This window comes from Bradysia coprophila, chromosome IV, assembly GCF_014529535.1.
Source record: "Bradysia coprophila strain Holo2 chromosome IV, BU_Bcop_v1, whole genome shotgun sequence".
NCBI classification, from domain to species: Eukaryota; Metazoa; Arthropoda; class Insecta; order Diptera; family Sciaridae; genus Bradysia; species Bradysia coprophila.
In genome coordinates this window covers 13773297-13799404 of record NC_050738.1, presented here as the reverse complement: position 1 = coordinate 13799404, position 26108 = coordinate 13773297, and the positions used below count along the sequence as shown (strand labels likewise).

Below are 26108 nucleotides of genomic sequence, written 5' to 3'. Positions count from 1 at the left end.
GACCGGAATAAAGTCTATCATGTTGTATAATAATACCTACATAAGAATGAATAACAAACTAAGAATTTTTGGATCATCTATTCATTTACACAGTCGAATATTAATTCGTTATTGTCTAGATATAATCGTAGCAATTTATAAACGACAAACTTTTCAAAATCTCGATATGCGAATTCAACCATCATCGTATGAGCCAAAAGTGCAGCACACCATTTTGATTATAATACGCGGTCAATATACATACTTTCAGTAGTTAAAATCAACGAAAAAAAAAATTGCATTTGGTTAATATATTCAATCTTTCAATGTGAAGAGCAACATACCACCTTTATAGATTGCCGACTTGATATAAGAAAGTCTGGTATCCAATTCAGAATTTTTATATCGAAATGTGAAACATAACATCATTTGAATATTCGATTTTAAAACAAATTATGAAACTCGTTCGTTGCTTTATGCACTATATAACAGGGTGAACCTTCAAATATTTTATTTTTGCAATTGGTTTAGTAATTGCTACGGTAAATGTGAACGTGTTCCTTTCAATGTTAATATTAGATTAAGTTCGGACTTCCCAATCTTTGTTTTGACGTGTCCTAAGTTCGAACATGTGAAACAGGTAAAATTCAGGTCTTACTAAATTAGTTCAGTCACCTCGTAGAAACCTCGGCAATAATACTATATGATTTCTAACCGACATGAGTTACACTCCTTAGTTATGTTATGTTATGTAATACAATATGGAGCATGTTTTAAACTAAATCTCTAGACATGACAACTTGTTGACCTAATTAGAAATTTAATCTTGCATACGTTCACTGTTGTAGAGCCAATATCTGAACAGACGGCAGGTAACGCCAAATCATACGAATATCGATACATTGCCTAATATCTAGGTCTCCATAAAGCGAGTGAGTCAATTTTGCATGAACTGAATTTAACTTGTTCCGAGACTCGTCATTTTACAAAAACTTAGCATGTTTTACATTTTTATTGGAAAGGAGATGCAAGGCTGAGAAGAGCATTGGAGTAGGAAGTTACCATCTTCTTTCATAAGCGGCTATTCATCTGTCATCGACAGTGATGATCAAAGCTAGCAATGATTTATTACTGATGTTCTATATAGCATAAGAAAATTAACTTTTAACAAATGAAGTAAAAGATTTATTGATTGTACCTTGATAAGTCTGAAATTTCTAGAAGATTAACTGAATTATTCTCCACTTACTAAGCTTATTAAACCTTCGCTGACTCATAATAAATCAATAAAATAGGCTGGTAGTCAAATTGAAACATTGTAAATATCCGAATTTTATTTCATTAAATATATTTCTCAATATCATTACAACCAATGAAATTAGACTCTGTGCCGCAGACTTGTTGTACAAATACATTTGACGCGCATACATAAACCGACCGAATAAAAAATGGTAAAAGCAAGAATCAAGAAATGCATAACAACGTTGGTTCGTTTATGATAAATAATTATGGCCGCTTCTTCATCAATCAAAAATTCCTTTTCAAGATAACAAATTTATGCATAAATACAGCGTCCTTCTTTAAAAAGAAATAACGAAATTTTCGAACATGGGATGGATAATTTATTTTAAAAGAATGAAGAAAAAATGGTGGAGTCTGTTATAGCTTTCTAAAGGTAATGGAAATCTCTGCGAGAATCTTTGATAAAATTCGTTGTGCGTCACAAATTGTTGTGTAGAAACAACAATCCGTTAAGTACCGAATTTTCTAAAAATGTGAAACCGCGAAACTATTAGTTTGTTCTGGACATGACCAAAAGTCGTTAGCAGAAAATTTTCGGTAATGTCATCTGTAATCGAAAATAACCACCAAACAGAGGATAACATGCAATGATGTGGCGTTTTATAGCGAAATTTATGTTGAAACAAATGATGTAAAAGATTTTGCATCAACTTTTGAACTCCCACAACATTTTTATGGTGAAATACATTCTTTCTATGAAAATCCAATAGAGTTACATCTAGGAAGTCAAAATGTAAGGGTATTTGTGTAACATTCGGGATTTTTTAGTTCAGAATTCGAACCAAGCTGAATTGCGCTAGAATTCGAGTCGGAAAACAGTCTAAAAGATAACTACGAAATTACATTTTTCCTGATATTTTATGAAACTGATAAGTTGCTTTTAGGTTTGACTTCTGTTTCATTACAATTTGTTTTCATTTCTCATTTATGAACTGACTTCATGTCGCCAGGTGTAGAAAACACAAATCATTTCCTAGTCAAACTTCACATGTCGATCTATATCTATGTTTCAGCGATCCCGACGAAAACGTGACAAAATATAGACTGGGCCGGACAAACGTTTTATTGCTCACCATTATTTCATTCGCTTGATTTAAAGTAAATCATTTTATGTGCAGACGGATAAAAAACGTAAGATTTTCTCATGTATGGTATCATGAGACCTTTTTTAAGAACATTCCTTAATTTTGCTATTCTCGTCCTGTCTAATCGTCAGCGTCATTTATTGCCCTTATCTTAATGATTTTTATATCTTTTTTGTGGGAATACGTTTCTCAGTAAACAATAGTTATTTACAGGACAAGGGAAAAGAAGTTGAAAAGTCCACGTGACTTTTCATGTTTACCTGAAGCTTTGTAATGGATTTTACATGCTGTGATTTCCCGAAACAATTCTCTTGTTTTCGCTAGTAATGTAATAAGCCATTTTCGACCCTAGGGAAATAAGAAGCATGAAATAGTATTTTACATGCTACATGCATCGAAAACCGTACTTTTCATGTTTCAAGCACTACTTTCGACGCCCTTAGCATGTAAAATCCATTACATAATTCGATATAAAAATGAAAAGTCTCGTTTTCGTGTGTTTATTGACCTCGGCTTCGCCTCGGATCAACAAAATTCACACGAAAACTATACTTTTCATCTTTTTATCCCTAGTCATGTAAAATACTATTATACAACTAGGGATAAAACGATGAAAAGGAGAGTTTTCGTGTGAATTTTGTTGATCCGAGGCGAAGCCGAGGTCAATAAACACACGAAAACGAGACTTTTCATTTTTATCCCGAGTTATGTAATGGATTTTACATGCTGAGGGTTTCGAAAGAAGTGCTTCAAACATGAAAAGTAGGGGTTTCGACGCATCTAGCATGTAATTGTCATTGAAATTTGGTTATCGTGTTTCTTTCGAAATATAACTCTTCTTTCTGCACCCGTGACAAAACCTAAAACGTTTGATCCAGACCAAAAGACCCCATACGCCCAACATAATCAAAAAATGGTGAAGTCTTTTTTTATATTATTTTGACTACTTTCACAAAACGTTTTAACAAAAATCAGTGCAGCAAAATTTAATCAACCGAACCAATTGCCATTTTGTGCCATTTTCCATCAGAAATAAGTTGCAACGTCTTCTCCCTCGCCTAATTTGAACACACAGTATATTGCTTTGCAGTTTTGGTGCATAAAAATGCAGTATATACGACTTGTACGTTCGAATGACATCATTTTGTTTTCATAATTAAAATTAAAAGTATGAGACAATCCGTGTGAATTGTAAGTAATTAAAAGTTTAAAAATGTATAAAAAAAAGTTTATTTTAAATATCCATACCCAATTTTATTGTATGTTGCTCATGATCGTCGTTTTTAAAATGAAAAGAACCTGAAAATTGAATAAGATAACTTTTAGAGATTTTTATATTGCTACAATTATAGAAAAAGTAAATATTAAATTTCTGAAGAAAATAACTTTTCAGTTCCAGCAAGGAAATTGTATAAACGAAAAGTGTTAGATAACGTTCAAGTGGTAATCTTCTACTCTTTGTAGTCAACCTAATTAATTCTTCACATGAATTGTGAACAATGTTGTACGCATGAATAAAATTTGAATTCACAGAGACATGTTATGTAATTAATTGTCTATGATTAAACTCAAGCTCAAACATCATTTCTAACAAATCTTTCATATTTTCCGTTTGCAATGTACATTCATAGATCATAATCTGCGGTGAGCTGTAAATACTTCTGTAAATCATTGAAAAGTTCGCATCAATTTCGTTATACATTTTAGGTGTTACAAAATTCTTCAAACCAATTTACAATGGTGATGATGTATAATGAAAAATATGAATCGATGAATCATCCAATAAATTATTCACACCATTCCATTAAATAATATAAATAAATGTTCAGGAACAGATATTAAAAAAATCCGAAAAATACACATTTTATGCGAGAATCGTGCTAGATGTTAAATTATGATCAATTTTGTAAAAGAAATTTTTTTTTCATCTACTTGTCGGCTCTGGTAAAATACAAATTATGAGGATTTCACACCTACTAAAAATATTTAACACATTTTAAAACAGAAAGAAGTATAAAAAACGCGTTTGTTAAAGACCAGTTTCATTTATATTAATGTATACGTTGTGGTGCCATCCGAATAAATATAATATATTATTACTACCTATACCACGGTCTCAAAGGTAAAAGCCACTTTAAAATCATTATATATGGTACTGACATACCATGTGATATTTCGGCAGCTATTCAAAATCATAAGAAAAAAGAAGAACCAATCTTTTCGAATAGAATCATTCTTTTGGGGGTAGAATTGTTTGTTAGTTTATACAATTGTATTCAATTTGGGTTAGGTGATTGTGTGAAGTTAAGTGGATTCTTGTTTAGATTTAGTTATACCAGTAATTAGCTATACGTACACAGTATAATATGGCATTTGACTCATTTCGATTTTACTAATGCAATTCGGTGAGCTTGAAAATCGATTGAAATTTAATCATGTCATCAGCAATTAGTCGTACGCCCTACATTATTGCTAAAAAAATTCCGTACTTATCCCGTTTTATGCTCTTTATAAATGCCAATTCAGTCGGGTAGTAAGTCTACTTCAGTTTGACCAAAGCCGAAAGCCACACCTTTTGGAAAAGACTAGTAAAGTGTAGTCGACAACAATGAAAAAATAAGGGAACAGCCCTAGCTGGTGTTCATTTATTGAGAAAAATGGTGCGATCATGCAAATGAAGTAAAAGATTTTGTACCAAACACTACACTTTCAACATAAGTGAAAAATTTGAAGAAGTTATATTGGGACGTTTGTAATGATTAATTAAATTAGCGGATCGTCACGCATGCCATGCATGTACTTTATAGAAAATATTTTTTAAAAAACGAACAAGCGAATTACATGTTAGTTACAATACAAAATAGTTAGTTTTTCCGACGGCTCTTAAAATACATTTCTATGGAAAATTCGTGCACTTCTTAGACATCGCAGTTTTATTAAAATTGGCTTACTCTTGTCAAATATAACAATTAAATTAGGTGTAAAAAAATTCAGGCACGATTCGAGGGAGTGCATAAGTTAAGATGGATTTTTTAGTCTGAAAACGGGCTTCGCAACTTTACTTTCTCATTAATGGATGTGTTCAAATTATGTTCGAGTAACAGTAAATGTTTATGACCTACAATTAAACTACAGCTTGCGTCTATGTTTCAGTAAGGTTAAATATTCTGCTACTTTTCAAGTCTGACAGTGATGTGTGACTTTTGAATGTATTCGAAAATGATGTATGAAGGCACGTTATTGACTGTCTATATAAATTAGTTAAACAAATTGTTCTAATCCTTAATGTTAATTTAAACCAATTACTTCCATGTTTCAATTACACGAAAATTATTGTAATTAATTATTTACAACAGCATCATCTGATTCGCGCATATTCTTTGTTTCACGAACAAAATAAAAATGAACACGAAAAAAGCAACGCACACAGTTCAATGGCTTAATATAAAAAATGATTTCGATCAAAAAATTAAAACGAAATTAACATAAATAATTAATTCATAGATTTGTTGTCGGTCAACTTCAAAACGAAAAATGTCTCTAATATGGTTTAAATTAGTCACATAAATTGTAATTATAATTAATTAGGCATGTTAGGTAACTATTCTATTCTAATTTGTATGATTATTGTAATATTCCTAATAGAAAGATAAAAATAGACTTTAGCAGACATACACATAAAACAGTACACATACATTCTACATAGACTTTAATTCAATTGTTAAAAAATAGACTTGTTTTAACGGTGCGATGTAACAAATTCTCTTGCACGACAATTAAAACACCTGTCGGCAAGTTGAATAAGTACACCGACTAGAGCAATAAACGTCGGCAATTTGTGTAAATACTACACCGACTAGAACCGCCAATAAACATAGAAACGGAACCGAGGGGTGACGCACTTCCATTTAATCCATTAAATCCATTAAATCCATTTAATCCATTTAATCCAAAAAAAAATTTTTAGTTTTACCGAAATAATTAGGCTACCGACCTGAAAAATTTGTAAAGTAATTGCGAAAAATAGATTTGCACGATCCCCAGCTCGTTTAAGTACTCGTGAGGTATAGGAAATTTTTTTTTTGTGAAAAATGGTATTAAATTTATTTAATCCATTTAATCCATTTAATCGAGGGGGTACGCACTCCAGGAAATCTTATGAAAGATTTTAAAACATCATGAGAATCTTTCCCCTGAATTCTTATTGAAAGATTTTTTCCACATCTTGTAGATTTTTAAACATCACAGCTCGGGTTCTAAAATCTTTAAATTAAGAGACTTGAAAATTTTTAAATAATTTCTTAAAAATCTTTTTCCTAAAGGAAAGATTTTAAAACATCATGAGAATCTTTCTTCTAGAAAATCTTATGAAAGATTTTAGAACAACTGAAGAATCTTCTTTCTTTAGAAATGTGGAAAGATCGTTCCAACATCACTGAAGATTTTTACACATCAGAAGAATCTTGTTTCTCCGGGAGAAGATTTTTAAAATATCTGAAGAATTTTCGAACTTTCGTTCACTAAATGAAAATTTCTCTACATACATTTGTCATATGAAGAATCACAATATGATTTTAGCAATATATTCTCAAACGCTAAGGCTTTACATACATTTTTTGTTCACCATAGCTTTATAAGACGTTTATAAAACTCATACACTGAAGGAACCTCGGAAGGACCTTGTGAACGAATGATTTTTTTCTACAAGAATTTTCTTTATCTAGAATCAAAAGATGTTTTTCCGTAGTAGAATTTTTTTGAAGCACTAAAAAAATCTAAAGCATCAGAAGGATTCTTAGAGGGCGGTTATATACACAAAGAATCCTTCTGATGCTTTCAAATCTAACACAAAGAAATTCTTGTAAGAATAATCATCCGCGTTTAATAAAAGATTTTGAAACATCAAAGATTCTCTAATTCTGCAAGATGTTTTATCTACATTAAAAAGGTCGATAATATCGGAATGATTTTTAGTGTCGAGAATCCAAGGTATTTTTCCTTAATAGACGATTATGAAACATCGATGATTTTCTAATTCTCCAGGATCACATAAAGATTTTTTTATAAATCTCGATATAAATTTATTTAAAGACTATGAATCGAATAGAATTTTTTTTGAAACATTGATGGAATCTTAGGCAAAAACTTCAAAATCTCAAAATTCTCGTAGAGATTTTTCGGATTCTTGCAGGTACGCACTCGAGATCTTATACAAGATTTTAAAATATCATGAGAATCTTTCTTCTGAATTTTTATGGAAACATTTTTTCTGCATCTTGTAGATTTTTAAACATCACAGCTCGGATTCTAAAATTCGAAAAATAAAAATCGTCAAATCAGGAGACTTTTGAAGATTTAAAAAAAAAACTTCATAAAATCTTTGTCCTAAAAATCTCAAAATTCCCATAGAGATTTTTCGGATTTTTGCAAGCTACTAAAGTGAGTATCCCCTCGCATTTAATCCATTTAATCCACTTTACAACAAAAACTCCTAAAAGTGGATTTTTTCGCTTTTTAACATTGTAGGATGAGTTGTAGTACGTGGTTCGATCAAAATCAACAATTTTTAAGACTTTTACAGTATTTGGTAAAATGAACTTTTTTCATATTTAATCCATTTAATCCAATTTTTATTCCATTTAATCCATTAAATCCATTTAATCCATTTAATCCATTTAATCCATTTAATCCATTTAATACCATTTAATCCATTTAATCTAGAAGTGAGTTACCCCTCGAACGGAACGATATTTTGGTTTGTCGAGACAACTTTTACTGGACCTATAAACCGTAGAGCTTTGCGAAGTCTTCTATGAAGAGCTTTGTCTTTCAAATAAGTAAGCCATCTCCCATAACTTTTCACTGACGGATACGAAACGGACTGCAAGCATGAGTGATCTTCACTACTGCCTAGCTCCCTAATAAAGTACTATTCTGTATGAAAAATGTTTCCACTTTTCCACAGTTTCCACAGTATTTGTATCATTATACGTTGTCTAGTTTCAGTACTCTATTAAAGTATCACACTGCTTGTCGTCGTTAAGCGAGTCTCTAAGTTAAGAGCTACTCACTACCTAGCAGTCTACAGTCTACATTCAATGATATTGCAAACTAATCAACAGCAAATTTTATCTCCAAACCATAAACACTCGAAATAGTTTGGAAAACAAACTTTAAAACCTTAACTTAAATAAGTTTCGACAAGAAAATCTAGGACACAGAAAGTCAAAGAAATAATATTCGATTCTTGTCTCCTGAATTTCCCAAAGTTAGTCCAAAGAATCACCGAAATATATTTTCTCATAGCATCCACAAGGTCATGAGAAAAATTGTGTGTTTCAGTACAATTTAATTGGTTGTTCTCTCTAAGCCGTTTATGATTATTAAAAGATAACGTTCTTTAAGTCCCTTTCTCTGCCGGAAACTGAATCGACATCAGATTTTAGCCATTGTTGTAAATTCGTTTTTTTCTGTCTTCTTACAGCAAATTTTGTCACCATTAAATCTTGATAAAATTAATCTAAAAAGTGAATCTCAAAATGATGACTTTCAATAATTACCATCTACAAAAAACGACAATTCAGAAAGCTAAACAGGCCAATGATGATCTTCATATTTCATTCAAAGAACGTTCAAATGTGTTCTCAATTCGGTAAACAACCAAGTGACAATAAATCGAAGGCGAACAATGTTTTAAAGCAGAAAAAAAATCTGTAAGAATATTATATATGTAGAGGTTGGTCCAAAAAATATTCTTTTATATTTCACTTTTGTCTGACTAAAATGTTCTCTGTAATGATGGCGCCTCGAAATTATCGCCTTATCTCGACGCGACATATTTTGTTTTATTATTTTTCGATTTTTATTTTTCTTTTATTTTTTACGTTTATTAACGAATAGAATTTTTGTTTTTTTGAAATGGGAAGTGACAATAAACTTTATTTTTCTATTCTAAAGAAAATGATTGACCGATTAGAAATGCTTGACGATCACGGTTGAGGAGTTATACTTTAATTTGCTTTAACTTTGCTGAATGAATTTCATTAACTATGATTTTAGGAGGAAATTATGATTTTTTATTCGCTCTTTAATTAACTTCTGCGAAAAGACAATCGTCTTTTAACCTTGCAACGCATATTTCTGGCGGGATGTAATTAGTTATTCGTTTTAATAAGTCATTTTTGCACGTTCAGTAACCTCATTATAGTGCTTTTTACGAATGCATTCTTCATTGTTCTGTTTAATAAAGCTACCTACCATTTAAAGAAAAAAAACAAAATCAGAAGCTACATATCATTCGTGTTTATTATTTATGACAACAGACATCATAATAAATATTAAATGTTTACCTTAGCAGTAATAGTTAATAAAACATTCATTATTATTGTCGTTCAAATAGGTTCTTTTTTGTACAATTTAATTTTGATATCATATCAGTGAAGTTGTAATAAAACATTTTACTATCAAGTCTATATCTGGAGAATTATACGAAAAAAATTAACATTTTTGCAAAATATATTCAATTTTTTATTGGTGGAAAGTAATATAATCTCAGAGTGACTGTAATGACTCTTTGTATAAAGATTAAAATTAAAATTTTCTTTTCAGATTGACCAGTCTTTGCGGAAAGTGAACTGGCACTCTTTGGATGTAAAGAGGATGATGATCAATAGTTAAATCAACAGCAATAGTCCATTTTGACAACCGCTTTTCTTTAAGATTATATTTTATTTCTCACATTACAGTAACTTTAGTGACTTCGGTTATTCGTTCCTTCTCACTTAAGTGATCCGAATAGCGAAAAGTTTGCCATGTTAACGTGGCAAAGAATTATATTCAATTTCCAGGTATACGTACAGTCATTACGAATTATCCTCGTCTATTTCACATGTGGAATGAAAAGAAGCAGTGGACTTGCAATCACTGGAAGTTCATACATCTTTGGTTTTTTGACCCGACAAGAAACTCGGAACAGGTCAGTCACCCTCATCTGAAACTGAAAATGACTGACCTGATTTCGTTTAGGTCAGGACAAGATTCCTAAAAATAAACATCTGACCTGACGGACCTGACCAAACTTTATTTGAAAAAACTGAAAACTTAACAGTTTAGGTTTTAGGCCCTGAAATTTTCAGATAATTTTTTTAAATAAAATTGAAACCTATCCTAGTGTTTGATACAAAGTCTTTTACTTCATTTGTTTACACACTATTATAAGATCATATTAACCGTTTAATTTTGTTTTGGATAACAGATGATTAGCCATTTCTATAAAATTGATCTGGTAATTGTGGGTAATGAATAATCGGAACATGTCAATTATCCATTCTGTCATGTTGAACAGTTGCATAGAGAGACGAGATTTTTTAATCAGTTTCAGACGAACGGAAGACCAAGAAAATTTTAAATAAAATTGAGTTCATCTGCATTGAAATGTCGGACATTTTAGGTACGGCCTAACCTGATCCTGCATGTATTCTTATTTCTTTCCGTATAGCTAGTGTATTGTACATTTAAGTATACAGTACAACTTATAATTAGATAAACTGTTCACACAATCACATCCATTGTATTTGCCATTCGGGCCCGAAATACGTAATAGCATTTTCTCACAGTAACTTATTTTTAATATTTGTTTATTCGAAATATACATTTGTGGTTCCATAACTTGTTGTGACAAACACAGAATTATAATCCTTGAGAGAAAAAACCTCATAAATATTTTGAAATGTAAGATCGTTGATCGGTGTATAAACATTTCATCTTTTTTGTTTAACGATCGTTATATATGTAATATACAATTCAATATCATTTATGTTGGGATAATATATAATATGCGGTTCTATATGTACACCAGTGTACATTTAAAGAAAACAAATTTCAAAAAGAAAATATAAACAAATAAATGACGGGAAAAAAAATAGTTCATTAGGGCATTTCTATGCGCTCGAATAAAATGTTAATGTTGATAATTGCTTTCTGGTTAGATGTGTGTAAATAAACAAATTTTATTAGAAATCGTTACCAAAGAGACCATAGTTTATTAACTGGCGCCTATGAAAGATTTATTAAAAACTTTTTTTTTTGTATTTTAAGTTACATTATTTTTAGACTTAATATTTTTAATCTTGAATTTCGAAAAGTATTTTTAAAACGTATGACTATGCTTCCAATTTACAATTACGGATTATTTTATTGTGCCGACAAATTCAAACACACACACACATAATATAAAAACATTGGGTTGTACAATTTACTCTGGAATACATTTATTGGAATAACGCAAATGAATCAGGTATTCAGAAAATGCGTCTAATTAAATTAATTGTGATGTAGTTGTGCACACATTTTAAAAACGTAAAAATCAATTTCACGTCCACACTCATTTCCAACGTGAAATCTTTTCAGAACTTCATTTAGATACTTTTTTTTCTTCATCTTAATTTTTATTCGAGCATTATGTATACAAAAGCAACACCCGTCTCGATACGTTCTCGGTCAATATATGATCACAAAATTCTTTCACAATTTATCGGTATGCAAATCTCAATAATATACCTTTAATAGTTTTTCCTCTTAGTTTTTTTCTCCTTTATACAAATTAGCATCAAAAAATCTACAGTGCCGTGCCGACACACCAAAGACGGACAATAAATAAATTCATAAAAAAAAACAGACACACACAGACACTGAGAGAGCAAACGAAAACAAAACAAAAAACTGGATAAATTAAAATAAAATTAAAATTAAAGAATACCGACACCTTGTTATGGATCTTTCTTTCTCCTTTTTACAGTAAAAAAATAAGGAATATTTATTCGTATTCCTTGACTTAAATGCATCGAGAGAAAAAAAAAATGACGCCAATATGAAACATATTTAATTTCAATTTATTGAAATAAAATTGATATTTGTTTATTTAAGCAACATTGTCGCCGCAGCAATTATATGAGTTTTCTTAATACAACAAAATCCATAATTTTCTGGTGTTTATTATACGCGGTTCAATAATATATTTTGTAATGCGACCATCAGCCTCAGCTTATAGTTAAATTAAATTAAAGACGGAAGATGTAATTGCATCATAATTAATATTTGTTATGCATTTGTTCGCCTTATCGATAATCGAAAGAACAGACCAACCAAATAAAACCAAATAAAAATGTCTTAGTCCATTATACATATCATCAATATAAGCTATTGACTGGGTAAAAGTTGTATGCAGAGCTAGTTTTCCTTAAAAAACAATCTTAAAATAGTTTTTTGCTGGTAAAGCAAGAAAAGAAAAGTTTATTGTGAGAGCAGGCTAGACATGGACACATGAATTGTTAATTTGTGGTGACAAGAGATCCATCTGAGATAAAAGAGTGGTTTTGATAGGAATCGATGTGTATATTAGTGTTGTATTTTCGGTCAAGTGGTCATCTCCAACACATTTTATGGATAATATTTTCTAAACTAAAAATTTAGCTCAATTTTTGAAAGTATCAGCATATCTCGCAATTTGACGGATGACTAGTTAGACATAACTAGTCACACGAATAGGTCCTAAACACACGACATGTTGATTCGTTTGAGTTCTGTAAAACAGAGAAGGAAGTGCCTGATTTATGAAAAGTACGGTCTTCGATGCTTTTGACTATTTTTGTTTTCATTCACCATGGCAACAGCCTAGAAAAAACGAAGCTTCACCATCAATTTGTGTAATTTCATAACATTTCTATTTAACCTTTATAATAGACAAACGTATCGCCATAAAACGATTGTTTCTGTTACTTCATTTCTTTTTGGTAATGTCGAGCGTTTGTTTGACATAAAATCTATAACTTTTTTCGTTCTTATGTACAATTTGCTAAAATACGGCATTAACCGGAGGTCATCATTTATTTTCGTCGCTACCATCGATAACAGCTGACTAAGCGATTCTCAAAGGTGTTATGTGACTGTTGGAAATAGTGGAGTTGAGTTAAGACACTTCATTTAAGGAAAACACAAACCGGAACTTATACCGGTCAATAAATCTCAATTATTTAGAAATCACGTAGACTACAATTGATTTACTAACACCGACCACTGACGGAAATTGCGAAAAACAGTTCCAACTTGAGTTTCGACACATCTAACCGTACGCACGATGTATACTATATACATTGTATAGCGTCTCAGGTATGTGGGTACAAATTATAGTATGTACCTATATACTCTACTATTGCATTCAACTGCCGATCATATGATTTAGAATTGGTTAATATAAAAAAAAACTATGTCACAAGCATTTCCGCATAGAAATTGAAAAATCAAACCCAAAAACCATAAAACTCATAACGACCACACCGGCACATTTAAAACGAATCATTAAATTAATTAGCCCGAGGATATAATAGCAGCGACACAATGAAATAAAACCCATATTTGATGAACATATAATTAGTTTCTTAACCCTTGCCGGTCTTGTGTCTATTGTTTATAGATAGCTAAAGGTACAGAAGAGAAAAAAAAATGTTTGAAGTGATTAAGAAAACACAAAAATCAATAAAAGTGGAAAGAGGCAGCTTTATTTTGTAAGTCGTTGCGCGCGGTATATTCCTATGGTCAAAAAGAATGTTTTGTTTGTATTTTCTGTGTATTTAAATAAACCAGCATTGAACGGGTTATTTATTTTATTACAAGATCAGAGACGGATTCGGGTTTTAATTTTTATTTTCATAAAAAATATTTTTTTTTAATTTATGAATCAATCGTTTCAAGGTAATTAATCACGTCAATGTCCATTTCAATTAGAACGTTTAAGCAGCAACACTGGGTAAATTTTGATCGCAATTCTGTCTTTATTGGAATTAAATACAAATATTTATGGTCTTAGGTTCTTTTATGTTGAACCCAAGTTCGTCTCATCGCCACAATTTTTAACGCGTTTTATATACCATATAACTAACCATTTAGCGTTGTGCTAAGAGACGTTTTAAAAAAAAATCTTATAAGAAAAAAATGATGTTAAATACGTCTATTCAATACATTTTTTGTTTTCCTTCGATTTCAAGAAGTGTGTTGTGAATTTTTTTCGAAAAAAAAATATCGTTAACTGCCTCTATATACTCACACCACATCGTCATCCATAAATCTTCATAAAGTACTTGTAATATAGCGCATTGCACGGCTTTATAGTCAGAGTCTCAGAGACAATAAAGTTCAGTTAAAAAGAAAAATTGGAGAGGAAAAATTAGAAGTAAATGATGTTATTTTAACAGCCTTACACGAACGATGCGGAGAGTGGCTAATGGAAATTTTCATCCAGGGATTTTTAATCTTTGATGATTTTCGTTTCGAGAACAAAAAAAAATAATTTTTGCATTTAAATTACTTTTCAGAAACGAGATACGGATTTTTTCTGATCGAATGAAAAATTATTTTTCTACAGAAATCTTTGTTCATTTTGTAAATCTTTTTTTTTTGTATTTTGCCGCTGCATAGTATTAATAGACGAACATAAATTATGAGCACGTGTTAACCTGTTCTTGATGTTGACAAAATTATGGAAATTAAATGTTAATATCGTAAATAATAAACAAATAAAAATATTCAAAATATTAATAAAATGTCAACCAACTTCCAATAAAAATTTTAATCATCATCGATGGTAATCAAGTGCTGCGGAAGGACAAAAATGGTTGGTAAAAAAAAACCGCTATAGAATTTCATCGGAATTAGAACGACTGGTTGCAAAAATTGCACATGAAATTATACTCAACAATTATCGATCTAAATCTATTACTTGATTATCGATGTGAATGTATTCGACAGATGGAAATAAAATCTTGTACTTCATTTATTTTAATATATATTTTGCTCAATAAGGCAATCTAACTAAGGTCAGTGTTATTTTTGTCTTTGTTGTCGATAACAAATGATAAAGTCTAAGTGTAAAAGATGATGCCTCGAAAATTTCATATTTTGTTGTTGGATGGTTTTTTTTGGTTCTAAAAACGGTCTACAAACGTATGGAATCTGTCACATTTTAGATGCTTGTATTTAGTATTAGAGGTTGCATTCTAGAGTCAAAAGCCCATATTTGTTTATTTTATGCTAGCTGCTTTTTTGCAAAAAAAAACGTCACCGCTTTGCTTTTCACTATACTTAGTATATCACAGGTCAGAAATCTTGTATAACTGATGCAAGACATGTCGTTCTTGTGACAAAGTGACGTATCTCATACCTACAAAAGTTTATACATTGTAAATTTTCCTTCGGCCTGACCTACATCTACCAAAGTTTGTCTGAATTAAGATTGCAAAAACTCTGTTCATGTTCACTTTGTTCTTTAAAAAAAAAAGTTAGAGGCAAAACGGAATCACTTCGCAAATAGGTAAGTCCAAAGTGACTCATCTCAAATCTTATTAGAATTTCTTGTATTGAATTAAGTAATAGAAATTCTTGCTTACATCGATTAGATGTTTGGATCTGCTGATTAATTCAAATATTTTGAATGCGAATTGGATAGAAAAAACTAAACAAAACGGAATACATTGTTGAATTTGCGACTCAGATTATATTTTATTAAAGACATCGTTCGTTAAAAAGACTGTTTATCCTTTACAAGGAGCTATTGATGGTTTTGTAATCAATTATTTATTGTACAATTTATTCAACTATGATAACAATTCGATCGTAGTAAATTGATATAAATACAAATTCAAGAGTGAGGTGGTTTTGATAAGTTTTTTTTTTAAATGGAAAACCCTTAAAGAGAGTAAGATACTGCAATCGTAAATATTACAATCTGTTATATTATACGACAAACACAGTAGAAGTTAAGAGTATCGTCTTATTAAAAATTCAAAGCGATATTTATGCCGTCGGTAAAACAAAACATGAAAATGTGCTGGAGACAATCTTGGTGCAATTATCCCTCTGAAACTCTGAATTTTTCAATCATTTAGTTCGTTTCGACAATTTTATTTTGAAAAAATCTGTTTGCTTAAAAATTATATTGAATTTGAATTTGAATTTAAAATTGTGCAACGTCGAAATCAGAAGTCCAATTCGTAGCAACGCAATCCTTTATAAACGACTATGTTGTTTGACATCGACAACGTATACAAAAATAAACAACGAGTTCATCATTATGCTGCCTTAAATAGCAAAATGTATCTATGTCGAACAAATGTAATAAAATATTTTCTTCGAATAAAAATTGAACAATGGAAATAGCAGATTTATTTGCTAAAACACGAGACGCCGGCTGTTGACTGTATAGTCGGATTTAAGAGGAAAATGAGTGTACTTTATTTATTATTACGATTACTAACACTATGTCATCAAATCGAGGTGTCAATGTTAATAATCACACAAGTCAAGGATAATAGTGGCCGAGCCGAATTAAATCGGTTGTAATGCTAGATACTGCTGTCTAAGCTCATCTTCCGAAAATGCTGTCGGAAATATTATAATTGATCGTATGGTCTTAGTTTACATTTCAGATAATTACATAAAAAACCTTACACTAATTCACACTTCATTCCAAGTTTAAAGTCCGAAGCCATTCAATGGCACCTTCTGTCATTGAATTTAGATCACTTAAAGTTCCTCCAAAACATCGAAGATGACACTCATTCAAGACATGATTCATAGGAAGCTGTAGGAATAGTGGCTTAATGACGAACCTTTTTGTGCAAAACACCTTATCGCACTTATATTTTAGACGCTACAATTTTCAACAATTCAGGCAGGTTTAAAAATTTAACATAAAATTGAACTACAGTTATTTGTTAACCTAGGGAAACAAAATTGGAAATTTCATGTCGAGGGTGCTGTTTGTAGCTAGAACGTTTTTCACAACAATGGCTCTCGACATTTCGAATGTGATTCGTGATGATAAAATTTTTCCGATCGAACCTATTCCAAAAGAAAAAGTAGCTTCTGATAACGGAGAAGAATGATTTGTTTGTCTTTTTCACAAGAAATGATTTCAAAGATAATAAAAATCCCTTAATCAAATCTACGAATTCCTTCCTGCTTATTTCACGTTATCAATCTGTTCCCTGCTATTTTCGTTTTTGTTTTCCAATTTATTAGGGCAACCACACCACCTCATTTCGTTACTCTGACCATTCGTTGTCCAAAATAAAACTCAAAGTCTTTACCATTTTTTTACACCCACAACCTTTCCTACCACGCTTACACGTATGAGTTCATTATTGTGGTTTATTTTTGCGAATAAGAAAATCTGTTTTTAAAATCTTATTGGACCACTTTCTTCCCATATGAACAGAAAGTGACCATTTTACATTGGTTTTAAATTTTAAGACATTGATTGCGAGAATTTTGTAACCCATATCGAAACGGCACGAAGCGAACAGCGAACTAATCAGGACAAATTGTGACAGTAAAGAAAAGCATCCCATTTCACTTTTGCAAAGTTTCAAATGTTTAAAAAAAAGTCAACGAGGACCGTTGACCGTATCTAATCGTATTAAGAGAACCGAGCATGTCAAATGTGTGGCTGAATGTGCCGCAGCAAAATTAAAAATTGGTGTTCTCGTGTTTCATGTTTCCGTCAGATTAGGAGTCAAGTAAAGTTACAGATATGACTCTAACCTGTCGAAAATACTATGATCATTGCCATGTACATTTGGTATGTCAAATTAGTTGTCATTTTCACAAAATAACAGTTAAATGCATCTGCATCACCTATAACCTTCATGCCTTAATGATATGTTTGTCGTCTGTGAAAGCTTAAAAGTGACTTTCACGAACATCGTTTTAAGGACAATATCCGGCCGTTGTGTGCACATCAGTGTATAAAGGTTCGGTACTTTTCCATACAGCATATACTTCACTAATATTAGGATGACTCACTTTAAGAGAATTTCGGTCGTTCGGATGCACTTTTCATCTCTTAATTAAGAAACAACTTACAAATCGGAACTTACTCTGGTGTATATCAGCACCATGACAGTCCAAATCCAGATGATGGTTCATAACCAACGACGGTTGGACTAATCCGCCGCGATGATTATGTAATGGAAGTTGGTGAGCCAAAGGGCCACCTATCTCTGCCATTACCATAAAGGTACTATCAACAATTTTTGAAAACGAGCGCTGCTGTGCGTTTCCAATAAATTTAACTCTTTTTCAATTATCCGTCAATACACTTTCGATTTGTTGCCTTATTCCGTAGAATCATAAGTAATCCTTTGGCGTTACGGTTCGCTGTTACAATTTATTTCAAATAAAAACACGCAGAATCTTTCACAAAGGCACATTGGCGCATCTTTATCCTTTTTTTTACTTTTTCTTATTTTCAAATACTCAAATCACAGGTTCTTTAGGTATATCCAATATCTGAGTTGAGCAAATTTCACACGTCGTGTCAAATTCATAAAACAAAAAACGAAAAAAATTTAAAAAGAATTTCACCGATGAAAATCCCTTGCACAATTTGTTATTTTTTTACTTTTAATGGATCGTAATTACTATATAGGCTGCGTATTTAAGCGATATATACCACTACCTCACACGGAACAACATACCGCTTCAACATTCAACGAACGACTGAAAACCTACCGAACAACTTTTTGCTATAATCGAATGCGTTTCCCAGTTTGTATATGTATAGTATACACACATACACACCAGTGATCTTGTGATTTTGGTTGCGCAAAGACCTTATCAAAATACGTTTATTGCCTCGCCCTAAAATCAATGTGATTGGTTGCTATGGTGGCAATATAGGTATGAGTAACCATCCTGCCAACCTACACAATAACAACAGACTGTACAAAATGGTCGATGCTTTATTTTTGTGTGTAGTTTCAGTGGTAGGATTTGGTTAATTTTCTTTAAAAGTTTGCATCATTTCTAACTATGTAACTTCGTGGTATATATACACGTTTACCAGTGGAGGAGATATTGATTTTAGATCGGGCTGAAATACAGCTATTTCCGAATTATAGATGAAGGTTAACATCAAGGGAAGATAGTATCCCCAGGTAGATAAAAATATGTGCTGTAGATCATTCATCCCCTTTAATTGTCATCGAATTTTTTTTTAATACGCATGACTTCAATAAAACTTCGGCTATATACCCAAAAAAAAAAGCTATGTGCATTCAATGTAACACAATATCGTAACGTTTGTTATTTTTGCATATAATATAGAATCAATGGGTATATATATACACGTTGTATATGAACTATATACCATAGATGCAAATGGTGTTTTATATACCGGTCTCCAATATGTCCTATACATAATAGAGGTGAATATGTACCTGTTGTTTCGATTAAAATTATACTTTGAATGGCGTAAATATACCATTTTTTTCTCTATACAGGGGTGTGATGGAAACAGAAGGGTTACGAAAAGTCTATAGACGCTTTCGATCGATATCCATTATGAAGATTAAAAACTTAGTTTTTATAGTCTCAGTCATATAAAATAACATTTCTAACACTTGAATGCATTTGATTTTATATCAGAGAATTGATTGTGTTGATGTCCGATGAAATCGAATTGAGTTTGTTTTGGCGTTCCTTTTCTTACGTTGCAATTTTTGTTGTTGAAAACATAACAATTCAGTTCTTTTAGTATGTATTCGTTAAGAATATTGTCATGGGTCCTATAGCTCTGCTTCTACTATTAAGGCTCGTATGCGTATGTCAGACGTGTTGAGTGTTACTCATCCCAAGAAAGCCCAACTCCTCTGTCTTAACGGAAGAAATGCAAAGCATATTCTGATGTCATTTGGCTCTAAATATTGTCTATGTCAATGCTTGGTACAGTGCACGGGTGGATTATTTACATCCAGAAATATTTTCAAATCAAGCGAACTTGTTAACATTTTCAGTTCAATCAAGCACACAACTTACTGACTAACTCAGATTGAATTTGTACTTTCTGCAGCAAGTACACACAAATTGCAATGAACCCTGTAAATGAACTAACTACAAAATAATAAATATCAAGCAGCAGTAGTTCATTCATAGGCCGTACATATTAAGCGGTTACTAAACACAAATCTCCCAAACACAAATTTTTTCTTATCTGAACACTCTGAACATAATAAACACGGTAATGATTCACCGGTTTCTATGGAATTAATATACAGCCTTGAAGCGATTTGAGAAATTGCATTTTGCCGGTCATATTGGTAAGAACGGTACGTAGAGCACTCGACACACAATCGAGAGGTCACCGGATCGAGAATCCCAGTGGGGACATGAGTCGAATCAAGGGCAATCTGTAATTTTTCATTTCGTACTTAGTTTAAATTCATGTTTCACAGATTGTATGTATACGCTGAAAACCATTTAGTATTCGGTTTTAATGTGGCAAACAATGTTGAATATACAACCAGATAGTATAATGTTATCCTTTTACTAGTTTTAGTTGAAACTCTTAAATCTTATTTATAGCAACCAGGACCAATCTGTTTACAATTCACTGATAAAAAAATGTACGTCCAGTATGTATGAAATGGCTGGCAGACAGCTTCATTTCTGCCTTACTTCGGATATGTATATCCAACGTCTGACATGTATATCGTACATGTCCGACGTATAGTCATACGTACTGCTCGTGACTATTCGTGTCACTCGTATGTTTGTACGTGGAACATGTACGATATACTTGCCAAACGTTGGAATATACATATACGAAGTAAGGCAGAAATGAAGCTGTCTGCCAGCCATTTCATACATACTGGATGTATGTTGACGAAATTTTTTTATCAGTGAAAAAGGAGTAGTCGAGTCGGGTAATTTACTGATGGTGAATAAAATAGGAAAGTGTAGCAAAAAAGCGCGAGAGCCATAAATTACGGATAAAGGAGCACTTTTATGATTATCCAATTTGCCCAAGATCACCCTTCTGTCAACATATATGTCAAACAATGTTAAAACGAAACCAGTACTACTACATTTAGTGCAAGAAGAGTTGAAATGTACATCAAAATTGTTGAAGTATTTGAAGAAATTAACCTTTAACTGCATATGTCAGCAGTTATACTATCGGACTTCATTTGATCTAAGTATTTGCAAGCCATTGATTACAAATCTATTACTTCGTTTTTTAGCATTCTTTTACTAGGAAAGACCTCGGATTAACGAGTTTAATACTGAAAATGTTGCCGGTAACATAAAACAGCCATCCATTGTCCGTAACAGAACAGGTCCTGTCCATGGTATTTATCAGTGTAAAGTTTAAAACTAGATATATCAATTCAGATGTAGGGGTCCTCAGTCGATATTTAGAATTCTAATACTGAAATCTCCCAGTTTTCGATGAACTATTTCTACCTGAAGATGGCACATTCTCATGACAGAGTTAATAATACCTAAGTTTTAAGAAATAAGTTTTAAGACGTAAGGCCAGTGTAAAGATAAAGAAGGAAGGATCGAAGCTGCTAGGCTTGCGCTGTATTCTATACAGCATACGACTGCATGTTCTTAACCTGTTACATACGACATGCATATGACCAACATTACTACCGAGTCTATTACTTCCATCGATTACTATATAAAAGACCATATTAACCAGACCTTGTCATTATTTTTGTCGTCGTTATCGATAACAGATGAATAGCCGTATGTGACAGGTTAAAGACTCATTCGGAGACTTTCGATAAGTTCATATCCCTTTCAACGACACCTATATTACCGATTAACATTCTCCTATTCAATTTACCATGAAATTATAGTTTTATTGGAAGCTATGAATATTATGCAATAAAATATTATTTTTATGACAAAACATAAAAAATGAAAATAATAAACGACATAATAACACAAATATTTTTTTTATCCATATACGCACTCTAGTTTATTGGTTGCTTAATTGATTCTCTATTTTTCGAAGCATCTAAACAACGTACAAAAATTTTGAGCTATATATCGATACTGTTGTGTAGATGAGATGTGTTTTATTTCTTATCCAAAAGTGTGCTGCTAGTCATTATATACACGCGTTTGCTTTTGTCAAAATTTAATAAATATACTAAAACGTTTTGTTCATAAATTTTGTAAACTGATAACCGAAAGATGTCCACATTACAGTTTTTAATAAAATAAAATTTATCTTTGTAAATAAAAATACGAAACATATAAATTTTATATGTCCTTTTACATTTTTAGAACACGTCTAAGCTTTATATTATTATTTGTGTTTCGTTTTTATATTCTATAATCGAAAGAATTTTAACATTTTACAGTCTCGACAAAAACGCAAGAGATACATAAACTTATCAGCTAGCGTATATATAATTTAAATAAATTCTTTTAAAATCTGAAGAGCCTTCTTTTGAAATGAGTCATGTATACATATGTATATGGCTTTAGTATTCTTACCGAAAACGTATTTGTATATTTATATATGTGGATGCTCGTAGCAGAAATAGAAATGATTCTTTTTCTGAAAAAGATTCTCCATTTAATGGAAAGACAACCCTTCTTTCATAAGATTTTCGTTTCGTGGCACATCCTCGGGTCTGTATTACTATATTATTTGAAAATTTATTTTCTGACGTCATTTCTTATTATTGCAAATTTGAAGATGAAATAGTGAAGGACATGCCGTGTGGACAGTATTTCGTACGATAACATTTTCACAGACCCCAGTTTGTATACATGCACTTTTCGTACAAGAATATAAAAATTAATCTCAGATCGGGAGTTGCTTCGATTTGTCCTAATGTTTTGAACTGAAAAAAATTCTATTCGTCTTAAGGACTGAGAAAATTTAGAAGTCGTAATTACAATCTTTATTCATTCTACATGCATTACCAATGTTACATTACGATTACATTTGCCTACAGTCGACGTCAGTGAAATTTAGACATGAATTTGCTTCAACTGTTTTACTTAGACTGAAGCAAATTCGTATCTAAGTTTCACTAACGCTTCCTGTATGCATTCTAATCGATTATAACGTTGATATGGCATGTGGAATGAACAACTTCAATTTTATTGTAGTCGTTAAACGTGTGGATTGCCAGGTGGCTTGCTTATGTTTGTGTTTTTCCGAAGAAGATAGAGTTGCACGCAAAAAAATGGCACCGGCAAAAAGAAGTTGCAATCAGGTGGTTGACTTTCGTTGAATTCATTTGTTATCGATAACGACGACCAAAAAATAATGACAAGCTCAGGACAGTATAGGAAAATGAATGTTAAAAAATTTGAAGTACAAGATTTGAAATCAACAGACTAAAAAAACTTTGATCGATGGAAGTAATAGACTCTATCATAGACTATAATAGGGGTGTGCGATGGGTAAGGGACCGAGACTGGCGTAGTCCACAAAAAATTGTTTTCATCCTTAGATGTCAAATATCGATTTTAAAATTTTTATTAAATTAATTTACAACTTGCGTAAAATCAAAGAAGCTAAATTTTCGAGTTTTCGGTTGCCCACATATTTCGGCCTCTACGAAAAACAATATTTTTGATTCATTTATTTACATGTAATATCTGTGGTCACTTTTCGATCAAACAATTTAAAATCGAAGTTTTTTTTACACTTTTTCAAAAATTCGATTTTCTCAGCTGAGGCATTTTCCCCCAATTTTAGGCCAAACAAACACTCACGACACAAACGTTTCTCAGATGATTTTCAAAAACTTTTCTGTTCTGGATACGATATTCCTAGGAATTTGAGCCCACTTGAGCAAAAATTGAATCATTTTTCTGATGAATTTACGAATTTTCAAGTTCAAGATCCACTCAATTTTTCATAGTCGGTGAACTTTGACAAATCACGAAACACGATTTTTCGACCAAATTCTTTCGGTTTTTATTTTTTCCAGTTAAATTGGACCCCAATTAGTCGAATAGACTAATACAGCTAACAAAAATCTCAAAGTAAGTTTTTGGTAGAGGTCGAAATATGTGGGCAACCAAAAATTCGAAAATTTAGCTTCTTTGATTTTATGCAAGTTGAAAATCAATTTTAAAAAAACGATATTTGACATCTAGGGATGAAAACTATTTTTTTGTGGACTACGCCAGACTCGGTCCCTTACCCATCGCACATCTAAAATTATTAGATCAAAACCATAATAAAATTAACGGAAACAAATACCGGCTATAAATGTTGTGCATTTTTATGTTAAAGTCATTTCAAATTAAATAATTTGAATCACACAACTATGTATTACATAGTCTTTGATAGGAAAATAAATTTTAAATTCAAATGAAATTACTATATACAAGGGTACACCTAGTGAAGAAAAAAAAAATAATTTTCATGGATAAAGAAACAAAAATGTTCAAAATTAATTTCGACAAAAAAAATTCCTTTAAAATGACAACGCTTCGATTACTGCGGCGCCGGTTTTATCTAAGTCGAGACTTTATGTTTATTATGTTTTTTTTTATTATATTTACATTTATAAATTTTTTTCTTTTATTTCAAAAAAAAAGTTTTATTATTTATATACTTACTTGTGTATAAGAATATATGTTTTCGGCTTATTGACGAGAACGTTGCTGTAAATCGAGCTCAACATATTTTATAAGATTTTTTCTTAGATATTGTAATTACTAATTAGCTCTTGTCTGTGTGTATTTCTTTTTGTTTCTTCTTTCAACAAAACAAAATGTGGCTTCAGTAATTTTGTAAATAATTCTAAGTTTGTTGAAATAATTTTCTTCTTTGCGATTTGTTTTACTAATTACGTAGTAATTATGTTGCGACACACTACAGTCATTGGTTTACTCTTAATCACAAATAATTTCTAGTAAGACAAGAATTTGTTTATGGTGTTGATTATTATACTCTAAAGCCGTATTGACTGTTGTTTTAATTTCTTACTATTTTTTCAATGAGAGGCTCCTTACTTAAACTTACTTGATATAAAGCAGATTTTATCTAAGCCGATGATATTTTTTTTAAATTATAAAAACTTTCGAGTAAACATCAAAGCACTTTTGAGTCAGAAGGGTATGTTGAAGCTCATGAACCAACAAATTACTTCAATAGACCGTGTGCAGTACAAATAATTTATTTTTAATTGATGTAGATTATTATTCTGTAGAACAAAAGTGTAAACAGAATATCTGAAAAATGTCTGCTTGATTTTAGATCTCACTTTAAAAGCTGTAATTTGAATGAGACTAAAAGGATATCCGAACCATTCTAATTCATTCTAATTGGATTCTCACTAAGATTCTAATAATGGGATGGCATCGGGATGGCAACAATATTTTTCGATAATTTCTATAAAAAAATTAAATATTTTTTTCAATGGTTTTCATGGTAAATCTTCTTTTAGCTCTACAGATTTTACGTGGTGATCCTTCTGCAGTATTATTTGATCCACATCGTTTCTATGCTTTCAACAGTAGAAGAGTAAAGGCAGCCTTTACATACTCACACCGTTGCGTGTGGAATGGAAGAAATGAAAAGAGACGCCACTTTTATGTGATGAAATGCTTGTGAAACAAATAAAACGTTCTAAACAAACAAAACCCAAGAAAAGTACAGAATTATATTGAGTTGAGTTTAAGAAGCTTCTCGTGGTCACAAGTTTTAGCTAATTGTGACTGCGTCTCAAAACATAAAATGAATACCATTGGCATTATTCAATGATTCAGATATTTCTTTTCTCTTGCCGTATTTTGTCAAGATTAGCATAGTACAGTCAAGGACAGTGAAATTTCAGCATGAATGAATTTATTGTTTGTATGGATCTGCTGAAAAACAGCTAAAGCAAATTCATGCTCATATTTCACTGCCTCTCTCTAACATTC

The 26108-nt window shown here is 31.5% G+C and overlaps 1 protein-coding gene across 7 annotated transcripts in view; it reads right to left on the bottom strand.

Moving 5' to 3' along the window:
- The window catches only part of LOC119066821 (insulin gene enhancer protein ISL-1), a 38737-nt gene extending 19818 nt beyond the window's left edge, over positions 1 to 18919 (bottom strand). For 5 of the 7 annotated variants that reach the window (XM_037169470.1, XM_037169471.1, XM_037169473.1 and 2 more), the window contains exons 1-2: positions 18296 to 18919; positions 3615 to 3665 (exon numbers count right to left, since the gene is read on the bottom strand). In XM_037169470.1, the coding sequence (XP_037025365.1) occupies positions 3615 to 3665; positions 18296 to 18431 (187 nt within the window). In that variant the 5' untranslated portion in view covers positions 18432 to 18919. The remainder of the gene's footprint in view (positions 1 to 3614; positions 3666 to 18295) is intronic. The other 2 variants (XM_037169474.1, XM_037169475.1) reach the window with 1 other exon arrangement.
- Positions 18920 to 26108: the final 7189 nt, after the last annotated feature.